Source organism: Siphateles boraxobius, unplaced genomic scaffold, assembly GCF_051911475.1.
Source record: "Siphateles boraxobius isolate OS27281-9 unplaced genomic scaffold, OSU_SipBor_1 7, whole genome shotgun sequence".
Lineage (NCBI taxonomy): Eukaryota > Metazoa > Chordata > Actinopteri > Cypriniformes > Leuciscidae > Siphateles > Siphateles boraxobius.
In genome coordinates this window covers 8,103,105-8,122,151 of record NW_027509197.1, presented here as the reverse complement: position 1 = coordinate 8,122,151, position 19,047 = coordinate 8,103,105, and the positions used below count along the sequence as shown (strand labels likewise).

Below are 19,047 nucleotides of genomic sequence, written 5' to 3'. Positions count from 1 at the left end.
TAGAGGACTTGGGTCAGTTTTTGACCCATATCTGACCAGAATAATAGATCAAAAAAGAAGCTACTGAAATGGCCCGTAACCATGACAACCAGTGTCATCTGGCGGCATCCACAAGAGAAATTGGCTAAGCAACAATTTTATTTAAAGCACCACCCACATGGTGTGCGTCTGAGAGAGATGTTTCCTCTATTTACAATGAAAGCAGCAGAAGATGATGGAAGGGCATTAAATATAGGAAGACTTCATTTCTAATACAACTTTAAGGCTTTTGAGGATTGTTTAGTCAGGACAACAGCAACTTTGGAAAACAGAAGGGCTAGTACATTCAGTGTCTGTTTGACATCAGTGGTCAGTTCATTTGGTTGGTGTGAAACTTATTTTTTTTTTTCCACTTGAAAGTTCCACTTGAAGTCCACTTGAAAATGTGGTCTGGGTTAACTGGCCACTTCAGTATGATTTACAATCAGTATGAAAATAATCTGTACAAATTGTGAACCACTACAGACGACATATAATATTTTAAAATATATAAAATTATAAAATAATGCCTTTATTGTAGTTGTTTCTCTCTGAATAGATTGCCTTTGGATAGAAGCCCACATTCTTCACATCTCTTAAAATGCATCCGTGGCAGACAAGTTAATGTACAATTTAAGAATCTGAGTGATATATATATATATATATATATTGTCTATATTGGAGTCTTCCAGTATAAATGCACCCTAATAGATCTGCTGCTGTGTATTATGTCATGAATATTTAGCAAACAACAATATTGACAAGAAAAATAGCCCTTACTCTAAATAATTTTAGTTTGTAATTACTTTGTTTACTTAATTGGGAAATGTGTGAATTTTTTTTCTAATTTAAGAGTTAATATTTGCAGTTTTTAAGGTGTGTTTAATGGGATATTTATTCTTGCTCTAGTATCAGGGATTTATTGCTAATGTTATTGAGGGGTGTAGAATCAAACTTGTGTTCGTGTGTGTGTGTGTGTGTATGTGTGTATGTGTTTTGTGTGACTCTGTTAGACTGTAACTCCATCACAATCACACAGTGGGTGGTAATTTGTGAACACACAAGTCACTGCCAACTCTGCATACAGTAACTCTCATCAGGTCGCTCCATTTACACACACAACTTCACATCCGGCTTAAATCAACCAAATGATGACCTCTTTCACAAAGAACAATTCACGAGTTCACACTTACAAATAATCAGATAAGAGTAAAAGAGACTGCTTAATTTGGCATGCTGTCCGAGGAGAGCCTCCGAGCTCAGGATTTTGGCCTGAACCCAGGGTACTCCCCCGTATTCCTGGCTAGGATAGGAACCAGGTGAGTGTGAGGAGACGGGGTGGTGGAGGGATGCTGAAAACTGAGGAACATACAGTAGGTGAGTCGGCTGGGTATATATAGGCCTCTTCTTGTGCTGATTGGATAGATCATTTGAACGTGTTCCTTCCGAACTTTGTTAAAACATCATTCGGCATTTTTTGTGATTCTTTCATTCTCACGTCTTTCTCTTTCTGTAAACCCAAAGTGAAATTTGATTTTTTTTTAAGCGAATGGTATTGCAATGGTATTTTTTAAGCGCATATGTACAGTCGAACGCGTATCCTTTCCAAGTATACACAATTCAATTCACATTTATGTGTATAACACTTTTCACAATACATATTGTTTTCACGGAGCCCCTAAAGGGACAGTGATGGGGGGGAAAAATTAGATGGGAGAAAAAATGAGAATGATCAATGATTTTGTGTTCTCACTTCTCTCACAAATGTTTTGCGTTCCCCTGAGAAACTTTGCGTTCGCTCGCAAAACCTTTTTAGCTCTTTGCGAGCGAATGCAAAGTTTCTCGGGGGGATTTTTCCTCAATTGCATTTTTTTTTTTCATTCACCATGTCCCTTTAGGGGCTCTGTACATTTCAAAGTAGCTTTACAGAGAATGCATGTGTCTACATTACAATTTAGAGTGATCTGTTTTCAGAGGTAATAATCTGAAGTAAGGCATTTCAGAAATGTACACATAAAAATCACGCAGTTAGCTAACATGTTTTAATTTTAGGCGGAAACAATGAGCTCATTGAAGTAATTATTACAATATATAGAACATTTTGCATTGGTGCATTGGTGTATATATCAGGTATACATCTTTAAAATCAATTCAATCATCTAATTAGCCGCTTTTCCAACCGTTGGGCACTAACGTTTTTAAAAGTTGAACTTCTTTTAACCTGTCACTAGTAGGGATGCTAACCGATGACTGTTTGACCGATGGTTGACCGTCTCAACGTTAACCGATCAAAGTTGTCGGTAGTCGGTTAAAAAAAAAAAGTGATCTCTAAATTAGGCTATTATAGACAGTGGACTAAACGCTACTAAAGTTAGCCATCTTATTCGAAGATATTTTTGTGTGAAGTGAACAAATCCCTCACACTAAATTTTTCATAACTCGCCTGTTTGTACTTAATAAACCAATAAAAACATTTGGCGCGAGGTCACAGCGTTTGGGTTCGCGCGCTCACAAGGTTTGCGAAAAGTAAAGGCTACAGGCTAAAACACTGGAGGTTAGAGCCAGGGCAGACGACAGGATGAAGCGTGCAAAGAAACGTAAGGTTAGTGTGTGGGACCATTTCACCAAAAATAATGATACAGTAAGTTGCAACTTGTGTGATACAGTGCGTAAATACAGTAGTAATACTGTAGAAATACATTACATCTACATTTCAGTGGTAACAGATAAGGTGATGATCATCATCTTTCTTTATTATTGTTAGCACTAACGTTACCTCAAACTAAGCCGAGTCTCTTCGGAGCTGTCATTTTCTTAAATGAGACGCTGCAATGTTTCAAATGAGCTTCTAACGCTAGACTAACGCCTTTATTTTCAACGCGATCACCTTGTACCCAAACCATTTCAAAACTAAGGAGCCATTTGTCCTCCGATTACATACAAGCTCCTCGGCGCCGCGTTTGCGGGACTCATGTTTCGCGCTGTAGGGGATTTTAAAAAAGTGACGTGAGTGGAAGCGCGGCGCCGGGGCAGTGTGTGTGTGTGTGTGAGCGGGAGGCAGAGAGAGATGCAACAGAGTTGCGAAATTGCAGGCGCGGCTCGAAATGGCTGTTATTTCAAATAGCGTGGCATATTTTTTAAACCAATCGGTTAATCGGTTTCAACCGGCTAATGAGGCTCGGTGGTCGGTCAAGAAAATTTTTAGTTTTCGCCATCCCTAGTCAGTAGACCAAAAAACGTCAGCGCAATGGTCAAACATGTCCGGCTAGCGTGTGGATGGCCCTTTAGTTAACTCTTTCCTGTGCTTTCACTGTTATACGGTAGGGGGCGCTATTATGCATATTCTGAAAGATAACTGAATCTCCTGATCAAACACAGGCATAGATGAAGCAGAAACAACCAATAGCATATGTTAGCAGATATGTATAAATAATCAAAATTATCAGCATCATCAACATTACACAGCATATAAATAAAACTGCCTAATTTTACTGAATGAAATGTCGACCCAGGACTAGATCTATTCCATCAATGTTTTGTTTTTCGTTCTGAATCCAGTCTGGATGAAGCACTGATTTTCTAAATGTTGCTTTTTTATGAAACTTACCCACATTCAAGAGTTGATAAAAAAGGAATGCATAAAGCTAGAATAAAACGGTTTTGTTTTTGTTTGTTTAAAAGCAGAGGCTCTGTTCTTTCTTTTGATATATTGCATATTCAGATATTCGTACAATAAAATATTCTGGGGGCCATGAAACTTTTGTGAAAATGATCAAAAATGCTGGCTAGCTGGCAACTTTTTTCAAAAACGCTGGCGGGGGAAAGGAGTTGTGTATGTTTTATTTCCTTGAATCATTTCAAAACCTCCTTTTTAGTGAACCAATTCCATTTACTAAATATTGTATTGCTCCACATTGCTATGTATTTTCATATTGGTGAGTATGAGTATGGGGTCTGAATGTTATAGTTTGTTGAGATCATTTAGTGAACAACAGTGTGGAAAACAGTTCTTGACAGTTGTAAATAGGACTATTTTTTTTCTTGAATAAAACATATTGAATCTACTTGGTTACAATGGCTGTTCCTCTCATTGAAATGAAACCACCATTTTAAGCTATTTTAGAGAAAATGCATGCATTTTGAGACAGAATACCTTCAAAAGGCTAAACAATATCAAGATTAGAATATGGAAAAATAACTACTGTATATCTCGCAGCCCTATAAGTGGTTGATAGAAATAAGGCTATACTCGGTTAAGTAAAAAGCAAACAGAACCTTTGCTTCATGCACATGGCCAAGTACACATCCACTTCATGGAAAATCATTGATTACTGTGAAAAGCCCCCATTACATCACTGTACTACATCTGCGCTATTACATTTCACAAGCATTAAAAAAGGCAATGTTGATTGCTGTCTTCTGCTTACCAAATCAGCATATGGATATATATCACTTATCTAGGTTTTTCTCTATCTTTATACAAATAATAGAAATATCCACTGATGCCAAAGAAGCCTACGCTTATAGGATAATGAATAGTACGTCTGTTCACACATGCTAGTATTATATATATGCAAATATGTGTGTGTTTGTTGCAGGACAAAGGTTAAACAGATAAACACTCCCACAGATATTGACACACTTCACACATACAGATCCTCTCTCGGAAGAGCTATGAGCAAGAGAGGGAGCAAACTCCATTGAAAGGAATGTGGCAAAGAAAATGACAGAAATAATTGCAAGAGAATCACATGAAGAGAATTAACTTCACAGATGACGCACACAGCTCACAACACTCTACAGGTATTTAAACATGACATTTTCACTTTTGCCCAATTCTACAAAACAACATGTGGCAGCAAAAATTAACAAGTCTCACTAACCAGAAATGATTAATTTGCCAAACTTTACTTGGCAAATGTTACTGAGCATGACCTAGGCTGTGTTCAAAATCTCTCACTATTCCCCTAAATAGGGCACTATTTGAGGGAACAGCCATTTAGTGGTGTCCGAAACCATAGTAAACATTATCGTGTGCACTCATTGAATCCCATAATGCACCGCAATAACAAGTGTACAACCGATGTACACGCAACAGCAAGACAATACCGATAATGCACTGTGAGGGTTGCACCGAATGAATTACTGCATCTCGCCTGCAAATGAATCATCCATCCATCCATTTTCCTAACTGCTGGTCCAATGTGGGTACCGCGTAATATCATACAGGTATAAATTCATTTTTAATCGATTATTTAATTGTTTGAGTAAGTACAGTTTCGCTGACCGTTCAAGATAAATCCAGTTTGCTTCCGGCGCACTCAGTCTGAACTCGTTTTTATTCACTGCTTCAAGTAGACTATGTTAGTGGACTAATTTAGGGAATATTGAATGAGTGTGTAGGGGGCGATTTTAAACACAGCCCTGCTGTTTTTTGGCTAGTGGCTGATTTCAACAGAGGCTGGAGTTAGCATGTTGTTTTAGCATGCTATTTTAAAGGTTCCTGGTTTTGTTTTGGAAGTCTCCAACAACAAGTTTACATGCATCAATGGTAAAAAAAATATATGTATATTTTCTCATAATATGCATTGCACAGTCCTCAGTCCTCAGCGATTACACACACTATAAAGACGACGACGTCAATTTTACCATATCAATCCGAGCGCGAGTCCAATGATGAAACATTGGAAGAACTATAAAGTTCTTTGCAATTCAACTAGTTATTCAGTTAGTCAGTGCATGTCTATCAACAAACCGATGTGTATATTTCTAATTTATTGCAGTGCACATGCGAGAACTGTATCAATAATGGTGCATATGTTCGTCCAACACTAACATGAATGACTGATGTAACAAACGTTTGTAAAACAAATCTTGCTCCATCCTTTACCTTTACTCAAAGTAGTAAGAATGACAGACAATCTGCATTAATAGACACAGTTTTAGGTAATAGTGGCCCACAGATGCTTAGCAGAAGTATTCCAGTAAAACAGTAGTAACGCGAGTTAGCCGGTTAGCCGGAAACTTACACAATATAAAAACACCCAGCAGGTATATAATATCAATGATTATTCATACTTACAGGTTGACTCTGAGGAGCAAGCTGTACCAAATAAACTGGGTACTGACCCACCTTTCAAGAGCAAGCGTTTGTGAATCCCGCGTTGAACTGAGATTTGAGAAGCAGCCGTCAGTAAAAGGACGTTTTAAGTTCTGGTAATAGAGCTAATATGAGGTGGGAGGAAAAACTATATATTTCAATGATTTTCTCGGGGAAAGCAATACTTTTGTGAGAGAATTCAAAGGTTTTGTGAGTGAACAACTTTTTTTTCAAGGAAGCGCAGTTTTTTTTTTACATCACTGTTTCTCCTTAGGGGCTCTGTATATTTCACATTTTTATCAATGCCTCTTAGTATTGAATGAATTATATATTTATAATTGATTTCACAGGTTTCATATGGTATCTTGGATGGATTTTTTTACAGGCCTTCTCCTTCAAAATACATGTGATACTACCTTGTGATACTTCTAGAACTCAGTATAATGCCCTCTACCTTCTGGAACAACCTTCCTGTTCGGAATGTGCCAGTGATGCCTTATCACCACTTTCACCCTAGAGGACCCGACAAAGTGACAATGGAAATGGTGCAAAGCTTCATAGACAAAACACACACACATCAGCACACGGTGTCAATATCTCTGTCAGGTCACTGTACACATGCTGTCCTTCACATGTGACCCATTTCTGTCTCACACACACACCAGATAGATACACTACATCTCTCTGATGTGAATGGCTTACTGTCACAATGAGACGAGGTCAACTTTTTCACACAAGCAAAAATTGCTCGCTGACATGAGTGACCTAAATTTCATTCACACCACCATCTGATCTTCGTCATTCTCAGCACGACTGCATTTATGTTTCGTTGCTCAGGAAAGGTGACATCCTTCTTCTGTCAATCATTCTTCTCTGCTGCAGTTTACGAAAAAGATGATGTCTGTCATCTGTCAGGAAACACCGTAAAATCCCCTTCAGTCATATTATGGTGAGCTTCTTCTCAATATTAAACAAAAATGTACACAGATGAACTTATCAGAACATGAAATTAGGGCCTGTAATTAAATGGGAAAATATGTTACATTTATCCTTACATTCCTTATAAATTAGTTTTTTTCTTCAATAAATTTGTTATTGACTCAAAAAGATGCATAAATTAGTATGGCTGTGATTTTTTTTATTTCATTATATATTGATATCATGTTAATAATACACATTTGATAATATCAAAAATAGCCGAGACTCTCGGGTAGGTTCTATAGGTTGTCGCAACATTTAGCTACTGGGGTGCCTCAGGGCTCAGTGCTTTGACCAATTCTCTTCTCCATCAACATGTCATCACTAGAATCTGTGATTCAGAAACGTGGTTTTTCCTATCACTGTTATGCAGACGACACACAACTCTACCTCTCATTACAGCCTGATGATCCGACGGTAGCTGCTCGAATCTCAGCCTGCCTGACAGACATTTTATTGCAGGATGAAGGACCACCACCTTCAACTAAACCATGTGAAGACAGAGTGGCTTGTGATCCGAGCCAACCCAACACTACACCACAACTTCGCCATTCAGCTAGGTTCGTCATCCAATACTCTATCAAGGTCAGCCAGCAACCTTGGAGTTGTGATTGATGATCAATTGAACTTCACAGACCACATTGCTAGAACTGCCAGGTAGTGCAGATTTGGCTTATACAAGATCTGGCGGGTCAGGCACTTCCTATCAGAGCATGCTATGCAACCCCTTGTCCAAGCCCTTCTTCTATCCAGACTGGACTATTGTAATGCTCTCTTGGGAGGTCTTCCAACTTGCACTATCAAACCTCTGCAACTGATCCAGAAAGCTGCAGTTAGAGTGGTCTTTAAGGAGCCAAAGATAGCACACGTCACACCTCTCCTCACAAAATTGCACTGGTTGCCAATTGCTGCTTGCATCAAATTCAAGGCACTGATGCTTGCCAACAGAACAACCACTGGCTCTGCACCCTTTTACCCAAACCCATAACTCCAGAATTACGTGCCATCCAGAAGCTTGCGTTCTGCAAGTAAACGAAGCCTCATGGTGCCATCTCAAAGAGGCACAAAATCGCTCTCATGGACCTTCACCTTGACTGTTCCCTGCTGGTGGAATGGCCTGCCGAACTCAACCATTTTCATGAAATGGCTGAAGACGCATCTTTTTTGGCAACACTCGATCCGTTTATACTAACTATTTTATTTTATTTTCTCTTCTATTCGATATCTTCATTTTTATATTACGTATACTGCATTAGACTAAACTAGGAAGGGTCACAGCACTTGCATATTGTTGTCCTCCTCATTTGTAAGTCACTTTGGATAAAAGTATCTGCTAAATGATTAAAAGTAAATGTAAATGTAAAGCAGTAAGCGCCATCTTGTTGACACTCCAACACTGTAGGTAGCGGTACAGCACTTTAATCCTTTCATAAAAAAAGAAATTAGCTCAAGAGTAGCTGTGTCCCAATTCAGGGGCTGCGTTTAACTCCACTTTTTTAGACACTGGCTGCATCTGAAATCGCATACTCTCTCGAGTAGGTACTTCACATGAAGTAATTACTTCACGACCACTAAAAAAAGTATGTTTTATATAGTATTAATGTGTGTAATATGAATGTAATCTGGACGTACTACAGTCACCATGTTGTCATTATGTGACCTACCCGCGTCAGTTACGTCATTTCACTGCCATTCATAAATCCTCTCCTTTGGCCTCATGGAATAGGAAAGTGTCCATCATATGCACACTTCAGAATCCCACCGGAAGAAGTAGGTCATTTGGATACTTTTTACCTTTTTATGAGTACTGTGAATTTGGACATACTTCTTTTATCATATACTGTTTTTTGCCTACTAGTATATAGTAGGGAAGTATGCGATTTGGATACAGCCAATATATACACTTAAGGCAGATCCATAGACCACAATGCAGCACAATTGTGACATCACTGCAGATCACGCATAATTTACCCCACCCCACAGACTAGAGGATGATATTAGAGTTATTTTGGCATTTATCCGCTTTAAACACTTGTAGCTACCTTAAGCTTTTTTACACAGTTATAGTTTATGGTTTTGTTATCATTTTTGCTTGTGTAATTGTTTATATTTTCACCAACAGCCCAAGCATACATACAGGCCTACAGAATAGTGTGTAAAACAAATTCTTAGGAGAAAAAAAACTGTAAATAGTTCCTTGATTCCAATGATCAAGGGTTAAGCCGACTGAACAAGACAGAGGGAAGGGCATAAAAAAAGACTAAATGCAGCTCCAGGCTGCATCCTTCGAAGGCTGCATTTGAAGGCCGAATGCGGACAGCCTACATTGAAGGCTGTCTCATTTCGTAGGCCCTGCGCGAATGCAGCCAACAAATGTGTCCTTCATTTCTCGAGCTACGAAGGATAGAATGAGTGGATCCTTTTGGAGCCCAACCTATCCCAAGACTCTTTGCGCGCTGGTGACGACTGGATTTTTATTAGAGAAAATGCCAGATTACACTTTTAAATGCAAGTAATGGGTTTCAACTTACTAAAAAATCCAACAATATAAATGTAAAAAACACACACAAAAAAACAATTAAAAGTGGTTCAAATGTTGACATCTGTCAGCGACTGTGGCTGAAATGAAGCGCACGACGAGTATAAAAACAAATAGCCTTTAATCAAGATACCACTAGGAAACCGCAGGAGAACAAAATAACTCAACCGTTAAAATGAAATGCAAACGTTGACAATACCAGAAAGGAAACTAAGGAAAACTCAGGGCTTAAATACACATGGGAATCTAATTAACAGAAGCAGGTGTGTAACTCAAATCAGTAACCATAGAAACAAACTAGTGGCGGGAAAATTAATACAAAAGGAAACAGGTACAGGTACTACAACTAAAACAAAACAGAACATACACGTGACAATATCTTACTAAGATCTGATTTTATAGATAGTTTATACTCTTTATTATGTACATGAATGGACCAAGGTTAACATATTTAGACAGGTTGCTAACCCTGTTTTGTTTCAGACAGTATAACTTGCTAAAAAAGTCCAGTACAAACGTTACTGCCACTTGTCAATGGCAGCTGTCACAGTTGCATGGCATCAAGAGCAATACTCTGTAGGTAAGACCGTCCCATTTAACAATGCTCGGTTCGAACTTCATGGACTATGAAGGCATGGCCTCTGATGTCCGTGTCCTTCGAAGGATGCAGCCTCTGAATTAGGAAACAGCTAGTGAGGGAGTTTTTTTGGATTCTGTAAAAAAGATGGGTTGTTAAACACCCCAGTCTACAGGAAGTTCTTACTGTATGCTTCTGTACAGTTCTGGTTACAAACTCTGACTCTACCTCCCTTTACTCGTACTTTGAGTGTGATTCATTGGCCAAAAAAAGAGAAAATACAAAAATGTTGATTCTAAATGATAGCATTAATTTACCATTATTTCTAACTGATGCCATTGTTTATTTATTTATTTATTTATTTTATTTATTCTATAGATGTCGCAATAATATCACCCTCTAATTATACGTTGCGTTCATAGTGTCTGGTATGGACAATATTTGATTTACTATGGCCATGTGAGCACATCACTATAGAATTCAGCTAAAAGAGTTTTAAGAGAAATGATAAACCATAAGAAATTAGATCAAATATAAGAGAACAGAGATGAAACATAATAGTATAGCAATAACACTGAAAAACTGAAATAAAGGAACTGATCAAAGAACAGACATACAACAAAAAATATAAGGATATAGGAACAAAGACAAAAGCACTTTGATGAGAGAAAAACTGTATGAGCTGTTCTTAAGAAAAGCTACAAGGCTCAAAGCATTATATAGAGTCAAGGGACCAAGAAAGAATGAATGTCATGTTTCTCAGTCTTACCTTAAATCGCTTATCCTGAAGGACCTTCTTAATGGCCACCAGTTCTCCTGAGTCACAGAGCTTGGCCTGATAGACCACGCCAAAAGAGCCGTTACCAATGACCTTGGTGTCAGTGTAGCTGACCTCCTGCGGCCGGTCAGGTCCCTGTCCAGGAGTCGCCACAACTGTGGTCACTTTACTGCCATCTTTATCTCCTACAGACAGATAAAAAGAGATGGGAGTTAGAGGAGTTACACACAGGCAATAAAAAGGCAATCGGAAAACACAACGTCTCAATAGTAACAACTTCCTGTGCAATACACCTGGCATCCTCGTTATTAATAATTGAATGATGAGTACTTTGGTTGGTCCAAGAACCATTTTCTCTAATTAATAAAATATAATACTGGTTGAAAAACTCAAATTCTGATATCAATAATAGAAGTGGTCTAAATATTAAAACATGTACATATATCTTCTGTGGAAGTCTCAGGGCAAAAACATATTCTCCCAATCATTGCATTCAGTCCGAATGCGATGATACAATGTCCTACCTGCCTGTAAACATATATATTTCCATACCTCCATGACCCTGCTTGCAGACATTACACGTCATCAGCGTATTGCATGAGGCAATGCAGTTGAAGACAGACAGTCACAGGGCACCGCAAAATAACCGTAACTACAAGACAGCAACCCATGTCGTTCTACCCAGAGCTGTTCACGTCCTCAGAATCAGATCTGTGAGTTTCTATGTCAACACTATCAACACAGAAATGAAACTGCAGCAGTCAGGTGGTAAGTAAGAGCTCTGTAAGTTGTTTACGTTTATTATCATTGTAATGTTAATGCTTTAAGACATGAGGTCATTTAACTCTGTCCCTCGTCTCGTGATGCTTTGCAGACTCTGCTCTGGCTGTGTGTGTTCACGTGTTTTGAAGGAGGCGTGGCTTTGGAGACGCTCTGAATGGAGGGTGGGATCTTATGCTTTCAAAGCTAGCTTGCTATTGCTAGCCTCTCCGAAACTGCCTACCCTATTTTTAATATCAAGGAATTTCTGATATATATATATATATATATAAATTGCTTGCAATACTGAGACCTTGGCATTATTGGCACCAAAACTGTTTGAACTACAGGATACGTCGTCAAACCTTTGGACAGACAGTGAAATGTACAAGGTCAACAGTGAAAACATCAAAAACAAATCCTTGTTGGTGAACAAATCCTATACTAGGCTACTCTATATTCTTCCCCTTCATTGAGATATTAACCACTGCAACTGGATAATTGAGTTGAACCAGATCAGTTCCATTCATGAACGAATAGTTCAGCAAACTTCACCCGTCCTAATTCACTTTTGTTATAGGGTTAGGGTTAGGTGTGTGGCCAGAATGTTTTGAGAATAGCTTAAATGAAGACAAAATTGGCCATTTTGACCACTATCCCTTTAATTGAAAAACAATGCAACTAGTCTGTTCTGTAAATTAGGACCAAATTGGAATATTCTAAAAGGCAAAACCTGGAGAGAAAATCTACCTTGAGCTTATGCATTTTTCATTACCATTCTTGGCAGATGTGTTCTCACCAAAGCAGCATAAAAGAAAGTGCATATTTGGCACTTGGGTGACTTAGGATGAAAGTCGATTATATTGCTTACAATGCAAACATAGCACGTGAAATATAATCCTCAGCATGATGTGGAGAAGTTTTCAGAGAGCCTATACTTTCTTTCAGAGTTGTGAGGGGTAATAAACCAGAGAAATGAGAGAAGCATAATTCCATTCGTTTATTAGGGACAGATTTAAAGAACTCATGAACATTTTTATTACAGTGTACGATAAAATTAGCACTCAGCTGTATATACTATGCTATGCACCAACAGATTCAGCAATATTAAATATTTCATTCCCATTATTAAAATTAATTTAAAATTACTCATATTATGATGAGATGTAGGTCCCTATGACCAAATCACATCATGCGTGTGTGTACAATGATGTGTTTGATCTGGTCCAGTATTAGTAGACGGTAGTGACTACTTGGATTAGCTTCTTTGTGGTCCAGACTAGCGTTCAAAGTCTGTTAACTTTGTTAAAGGTTAACTGGATAGATTGCATTGTGCCTTTTCAACCCCCTCATACCCACAGAACCCCCAGAGAACAAATTCTCGAACAAGTCTCAAATCAGGCCTCCAGAGATCCAATGAATCCCGAACTGCAATTATTGGCAGTCTGTGTTAAAGCAGTGAGGTTTAGAGCAGAACCAGAATCTGGTCTAGAGAGCAGCTCCTCGCTCCCCAACTGAGACTCTGACAGCCAATGCCAACCAAATTGATTTGCTGCAAGGACTGGGCAAAAATACTGATTTGCCGATTAACTGTGATCTTTGTTTGAGAGTTCCAATATCGAGTTTAAAAATCTCAAGATTTCTTTTAATCAATGTCTTTTTCACATGTAATTTTTCCATTAATCATTATTTGAAACATGCCTCTCAATCTGCAGATGTCGCTGAGTCAGTGGATCCTGACTGCCGGCCCCTGCACAAAGCTCAAAGATCTCAATTCTGTGAATGTCAGCTTGTCTCAATGAAAATAAATGCATCCATCCATCCATTTATCTATCTATCTATCATCTATTCTCCATCCATCTATTTTTTGAAAAAAAAACATTTGAAGCCTATATTATTCGTTCTTCTTTATTTGAGAGTACAGTGGAAAAGCAACAGGAAAGTTGAGGGAGAAAGAAGGGGAACAGGACCAGGACATGAGCCAGGCTGGAATTTAACCCAGATCATTACAAATTCAACAGATCTTCATGTCAGGGGCAACGGACTACCCTCTGTGCCGCGCATCTGGCGGTACCGTCCAGTTTTAATGTGCGAATCATGATATTAAAATAAATACACACTTACAGTCACTTAATACGTCACGTCTTGACTATTGCAATTCGTTATACTGTGGCATTTCCAAGGCCCAAATTGCCCGTCTCCAGTTAGTTCAAAATGCTGCCTCAAGATTTCTGTTGAAAAAGAAGAAAAGGGATCACGCCACTCCACTTTTAAAGGCCCTTCATTGGTTGCCAGTGCAATTTAGAATACATTTTAAAATGTTGCTATTTGTTTTTAAATCACTGCACTTTCAGTCACCTGGTTACCTATCTGACCTGCTGCATCAGTATATCCCCTCAAGAAGCTTAAGATCTGGAGAACAGAATCTTATTTTAATTCCACATTCGAGACTTAAACGCAGAGGTGACCGTGCCTTTTCGGTAATCGGTCCGCGCCTCTGGAATGACTTGCCAGTGGAAATTCGATTGGCTCCGAGTTTGACCATTTTTAAGTCTCTTTTAAAAACTCATTTGTTCTCTTTGGCATATTAGGATTGTATTATTGCTTAAATATGGAAACCTTGATGGAACAAAAACTGTATGTCTTAAAATGGATAGTGTTCACTTTATGTTCTTTTGTTCTGTTCTTTTGTTGTGAAGCACTTTCGTCAGTCTGCGACTGTTTTAAATGTGCTATATCAATAAAGTAAACCTGAGAAGTCAACACCATGAACTGTCTTTGCAAATCAAATTGTTTCCATAATTTGATCCAAATTAAACTGGATATTCATTAACAAGTCTTTTAATGAAAATTATGTATTATTTATTTATTTTTCTTTTATGCTGCCTTTTATTGTTTTCTCTATTCAAGTGGTTTACAGGAACATTTTTACGTTTTTGTGCATAGCCGATAACCTGTAATGGCCAAAATTATTTAAAAATACCTGAATATGACAATAAAATTAACCTGGACTGTGTTGCAGTCGTGTGATCGTGCCATTATTATCATGTTGTCAAGTAAAATATATTCCCAAATGAATCAATATAAAGGATAGCATGTATTCAGAATTGAACCAGGAAATCAGTGCTGATACCCAGACCCTTTCTCTCCATCTCCATGGCAACAGAGACGTCTCTGAGCCTGAGAGATGTTGTGGCCCACTTGCTAAAGACTCACCCACTCATCTGCACAGATACACACTCGCATGCGGAGAGTGTGTCAAGGGTGACATTCACACACTCCAAAAATAACACCATTAAAAAGCAACTGAGCCAATGCCAGCACAAGGGAGAATTAAGATCTGCTGGAATGTCTAACGTAGTTCTATGACGATCTTCGTTACAATGTGGAACAATTCGCATGTCATCCATTCAACATTTTGAAGTGAAACGTATGCTACAGTTGAATGTGATCTCAGAACAAACATGTCATCAAAATGGTTTGTGGGGTTTTCCTTCATTCAGGACAAGAAACCACTTCAAATAACCATTCTTCTTGTTTGAATATAGAGTAAACTAGGTTCCCTATGCCCAATTCAGTGAGCACTTTGACACTGCTAAATAGAGGACTTTCATTTCCTGCAAACATTAAAAAAGCCAGGGGTAATCAGGCAGGCCATCTAAGATTCCTGTAAAGGAACCAGAAAAAAAAAATGAGTAAAAACTACATTTTGCTCAGTTGGTCAATTAAACCCAACAGAACGTCTTTTCTTTATTTTTTTTGCTGGACATTTAATAATGTTATTAACTTTAAATGACACACTTTAAAAATAATGACACACTAAATGACTACATGCAAATGTATTAATATTGCTTCATATTCCGCTTTTTCGTGACAAATAGTACCACTGATGGGTTAAACAATCAGTGACTGAAAAGTGATCCGTTCAACCACTTCTCCTCTCCTGTTTTCCATTGACGTAAACTCTTTATCACTCTTGGCTGCGGTGAGGCATGTTTAGATGTTACCTCAGAGGTATGAGATGTTGAGAGCGCTGGAGAAGTGAAACTAAAGGACACACACAATAAAAGGAGGGCTCTATCGAGAGTGAACAGACACACACCAGAAATCAATTCACATGTGCACACATACTAGATTACAAAGCCACAATAGTCATGGGCAAGAGTTTAATAATGTGTAAGAGGAATTGCAGCTGATATACTCCTGCTATTGCTCTTTGCGCTGTGACCCGTGTCTTGACCTGTGCTCACAGAGAGAATCATATACTGTAGCACTTTCATGTCAATCTCAGCCCGTGTTCAAATTACTGTTGAGCAGTCTTTTTGATCATTTTATCCAGCACACCATACAGAGCCCGGGAAGTCATCTGTAGGAGGGAGGGGGGGGGGGGGGGGGGACGCTATTCCGTAGCTACAGTTCTACAATTCGTCCCCTTAGTTTATGAGCCTTACTCACAGTTTCTTAAATTGTCTCCTCGGTTTAACAAATCACCGATTTGTTTGCTTTCACGGAATCTGAGCACACAGGAAATTCGTAGGTACCGTTTTTATTAATCCTTTGAGCGCGATTTGTAAAGGCCGGGTCACACCAAGCCAACGATCGGCGTCAGGCCGTTGGTGAGAGAGAGAACTCTGATTGGCTGTTCAGCTTAGAGAACGAGTCAGTGCACGAGAATAAAAGCGAAAGTGATGAAAGCGAATAAAAAAGTAACGACGGTACAAACAGAAAGCCGTTTTAATTTTATGTCATCTTACCTGAGCATCCGATGCACAAATATTTTCATAATAACATGAGCCGACTGCAATGAAAAAGTGATCAGCGTGATTGTTTACGATTTGTATATCTGCAGTCGAGTGTTTATGATTTGTATATCTGCAGTCAAGTGTTTGTTTCTCTTTTTGAATGACGAAAATAGATTATTGATACCTGCTGATATAGACAGATGTTTACTTGCACACAGGTGCAGAACGCATGTGCTAGTTGACAGTCGCCTTTAGTCCTTTTGGTGTGTTCAAGCGCAGCTTTATTTTGCCGAGACGCAACCGACGACATCCAGCTTTCGTCACTGCTAGTTCTTTGACGTCGTCTTGGTGTGTCCCGGGATTTAAACCAAGGGAACAATTTAATAATCTCGGAGTACAGTATATAAACTGAGGGGACGAATTTGCGGCTCCTTTTTTTTTTTCTTCTACAGGGGACTTCCCAGGCTCCATAACACCACAATATCTCAATAGTCATGAAGAAATCTCTGCTGCACTGGCTTCAGGGTGAACACACAAACAGTTGATGGGTAAAACACTGTTTTAAAAGTGAGGTTTTCTTTTGTTCATAGTTAAAAAGAGTTGGAAATACTTTCATCTCAGTATAAAAAAAAACTGGAAAAGCTAATAAAACATGTTATTAAGCCAAAGTGAGACACTAAGGCTACGTTCACACTGCAGGCTGAAACGACCCAATTCCAATTTTTTTGCCCCTATGCGACCTGTATCTGATCTTTTCACGACAGTCTGAACGACACAGATCCGATCTTTTGAAATGCGACTTCAAACGGTACGGCCAGGTCACATGTATCCGACGCGCACGTCATTGATATGCGACAAACGTCATAATTCTGCGTTGTAGTAGGCGGGAATGAGAATATAAACAACAACTATGGTGGCCGATGCTGAGACCAGTCAATGGAAGCGAAGCGAGGTTTCTGATTTAATATTTGGGGGGACAGCTCTATTCAGGCCATGTTTAGCTACTTCTGCAAACAACAAGTGACGTCGTTAACCGTTGAGTACTCTTCTGCGCATGCGGGTCACTTCTGGGTCATTTCACGTTCACGTTCAGACAGGAAATCACAAAAGGTCGCATTTAATTGGAAATGTGAACGGCCTTGCAAAAAAAATCGGATTTTTTCAAAATATCGGAATTGAGCATTAAACCCCTGCAGTGTGAACGAGGCCTAATACCCTAATATCACAGGTGGGAGTCAAAGACACACACCCAGACTGTGCACATGGGTAAATGTGTGCTATTCAAGCACAGTAACTAGGAATCATGTAACATGTAGGCTATTTGTACCAAAAATGCTCAGTACGGGTCTTTCAGTTTGATGCTCAGATGTGGGTCAAACAGACGGAGCTAGGGGTGTAACGATATTGGGGTGTAACGAACCGAAAAAACATGATACAGAACCCACGATACGTATCGCAATACTCTCAAGACCTCCCAAACACGGCCCGCCCGTTACACCCGCCCAGCGGACCTCATGTCTTATGTGTACACAACGAATTCAGTTTTGTAGCCTAACCACCATTATCACCATATAATAGCAAGCTCCGTGTTTTCTTACTTCCGATAATAAGCAAGGTGTAATCTTTCAAATTCTGTCTATTTGATCACGAAATTCAAACAATAAATGCAGTTTTGGTGCTCTTTGATGAGGCGTGACAGATCTCTGCTCTAGGCTCCTCATTTCAAGCGGCAGCGCGGTGCGCGAGTAAAAGCGATCATCTCTTCCTCAGTTACAGAATAAACATGAATGGACACCTGAAGGTATGTTGAAAGATACAGTATACTTACTGAAAGGCATCACAACTCGTGTAATCGCTCAATCAGTGTTTCAGCAGCGGAAAGACGTCAATAAAACCGCTTTGTCAGATAGCATTATATTTACCTCAGCAGGCAAGTCATCCAAATGAACTCTTGCACTAAATAAATGCATTATATTACCCTATATATTAGGCTATATTTTACTTAGCCTGTTAATGATATCTTGATGTTTTTTAAAATATCTTTCATGAAAATGACAGCAACTGTGTAAATTATTATATTTCAATAATGAATTAGAGTAAAAACATAAGTTAATGCAAAAACTGCCTTATGTTCAGTTTACATGTTTTAATACGATGTGTTGGGTGTTGATTATTATATCTAAAAAATAAATAGCATCTGAATTTAGACTGAAAGTCTCGGCTCTGTTGTTAACCTTTAAAGTCCCTGTAAAGGCAATTTAAAAAAAAAATTCTAAACACATTATAAATGTTAGAAATGTATTGCTAAAACATATTACAAAGACTGTGAACTGTGAAGTACTGAATTGTGGAGTTAGACCGTTAAACAGTTTTTCACCATTGCTATTTTCCGGATTTTTTGGGCGGGTCTAAAACGGGGCTCGATGACGCACTGGAGCCCCTGAGCTCCTGGACACGCCCCTACTTGATGACTCACTAGAGCAGGGGTGTCCAAACTCAGTCCTGGAGGGCCACTGTCCTGCAGAGTTTAGCTCTAGCCAGACTTAACACACCTGC

General features: G+C 38.9%; 1 protein-coding gene across 2 annotated transcripts in view; it reads right to left on the bottom strand.

Moving 5' to 3' along the window:
* The window catches only part of gsk3ba (glycogen synthase kinase 3 beta, genome duplicate a), a 60,437-nt gene that overhangs the window by 24,459 nt on the left and 16,931 nt on the right, over positions 1 to 19,047 (bottom strand). For both annotated transcript variants that reach the window (XM_077216744.1, XM_077216745.1), the window contains exon 2: positions 10,982 to 11,175. In XM_077216744.1, the coding sequence (XP_077072859.1) occupies positions 10,982 to 11,175 (194 nt within the window). The remainder of the gene's footprint in view (positions 1 to 10,981; positions 11,176 to 19,047) is intronic.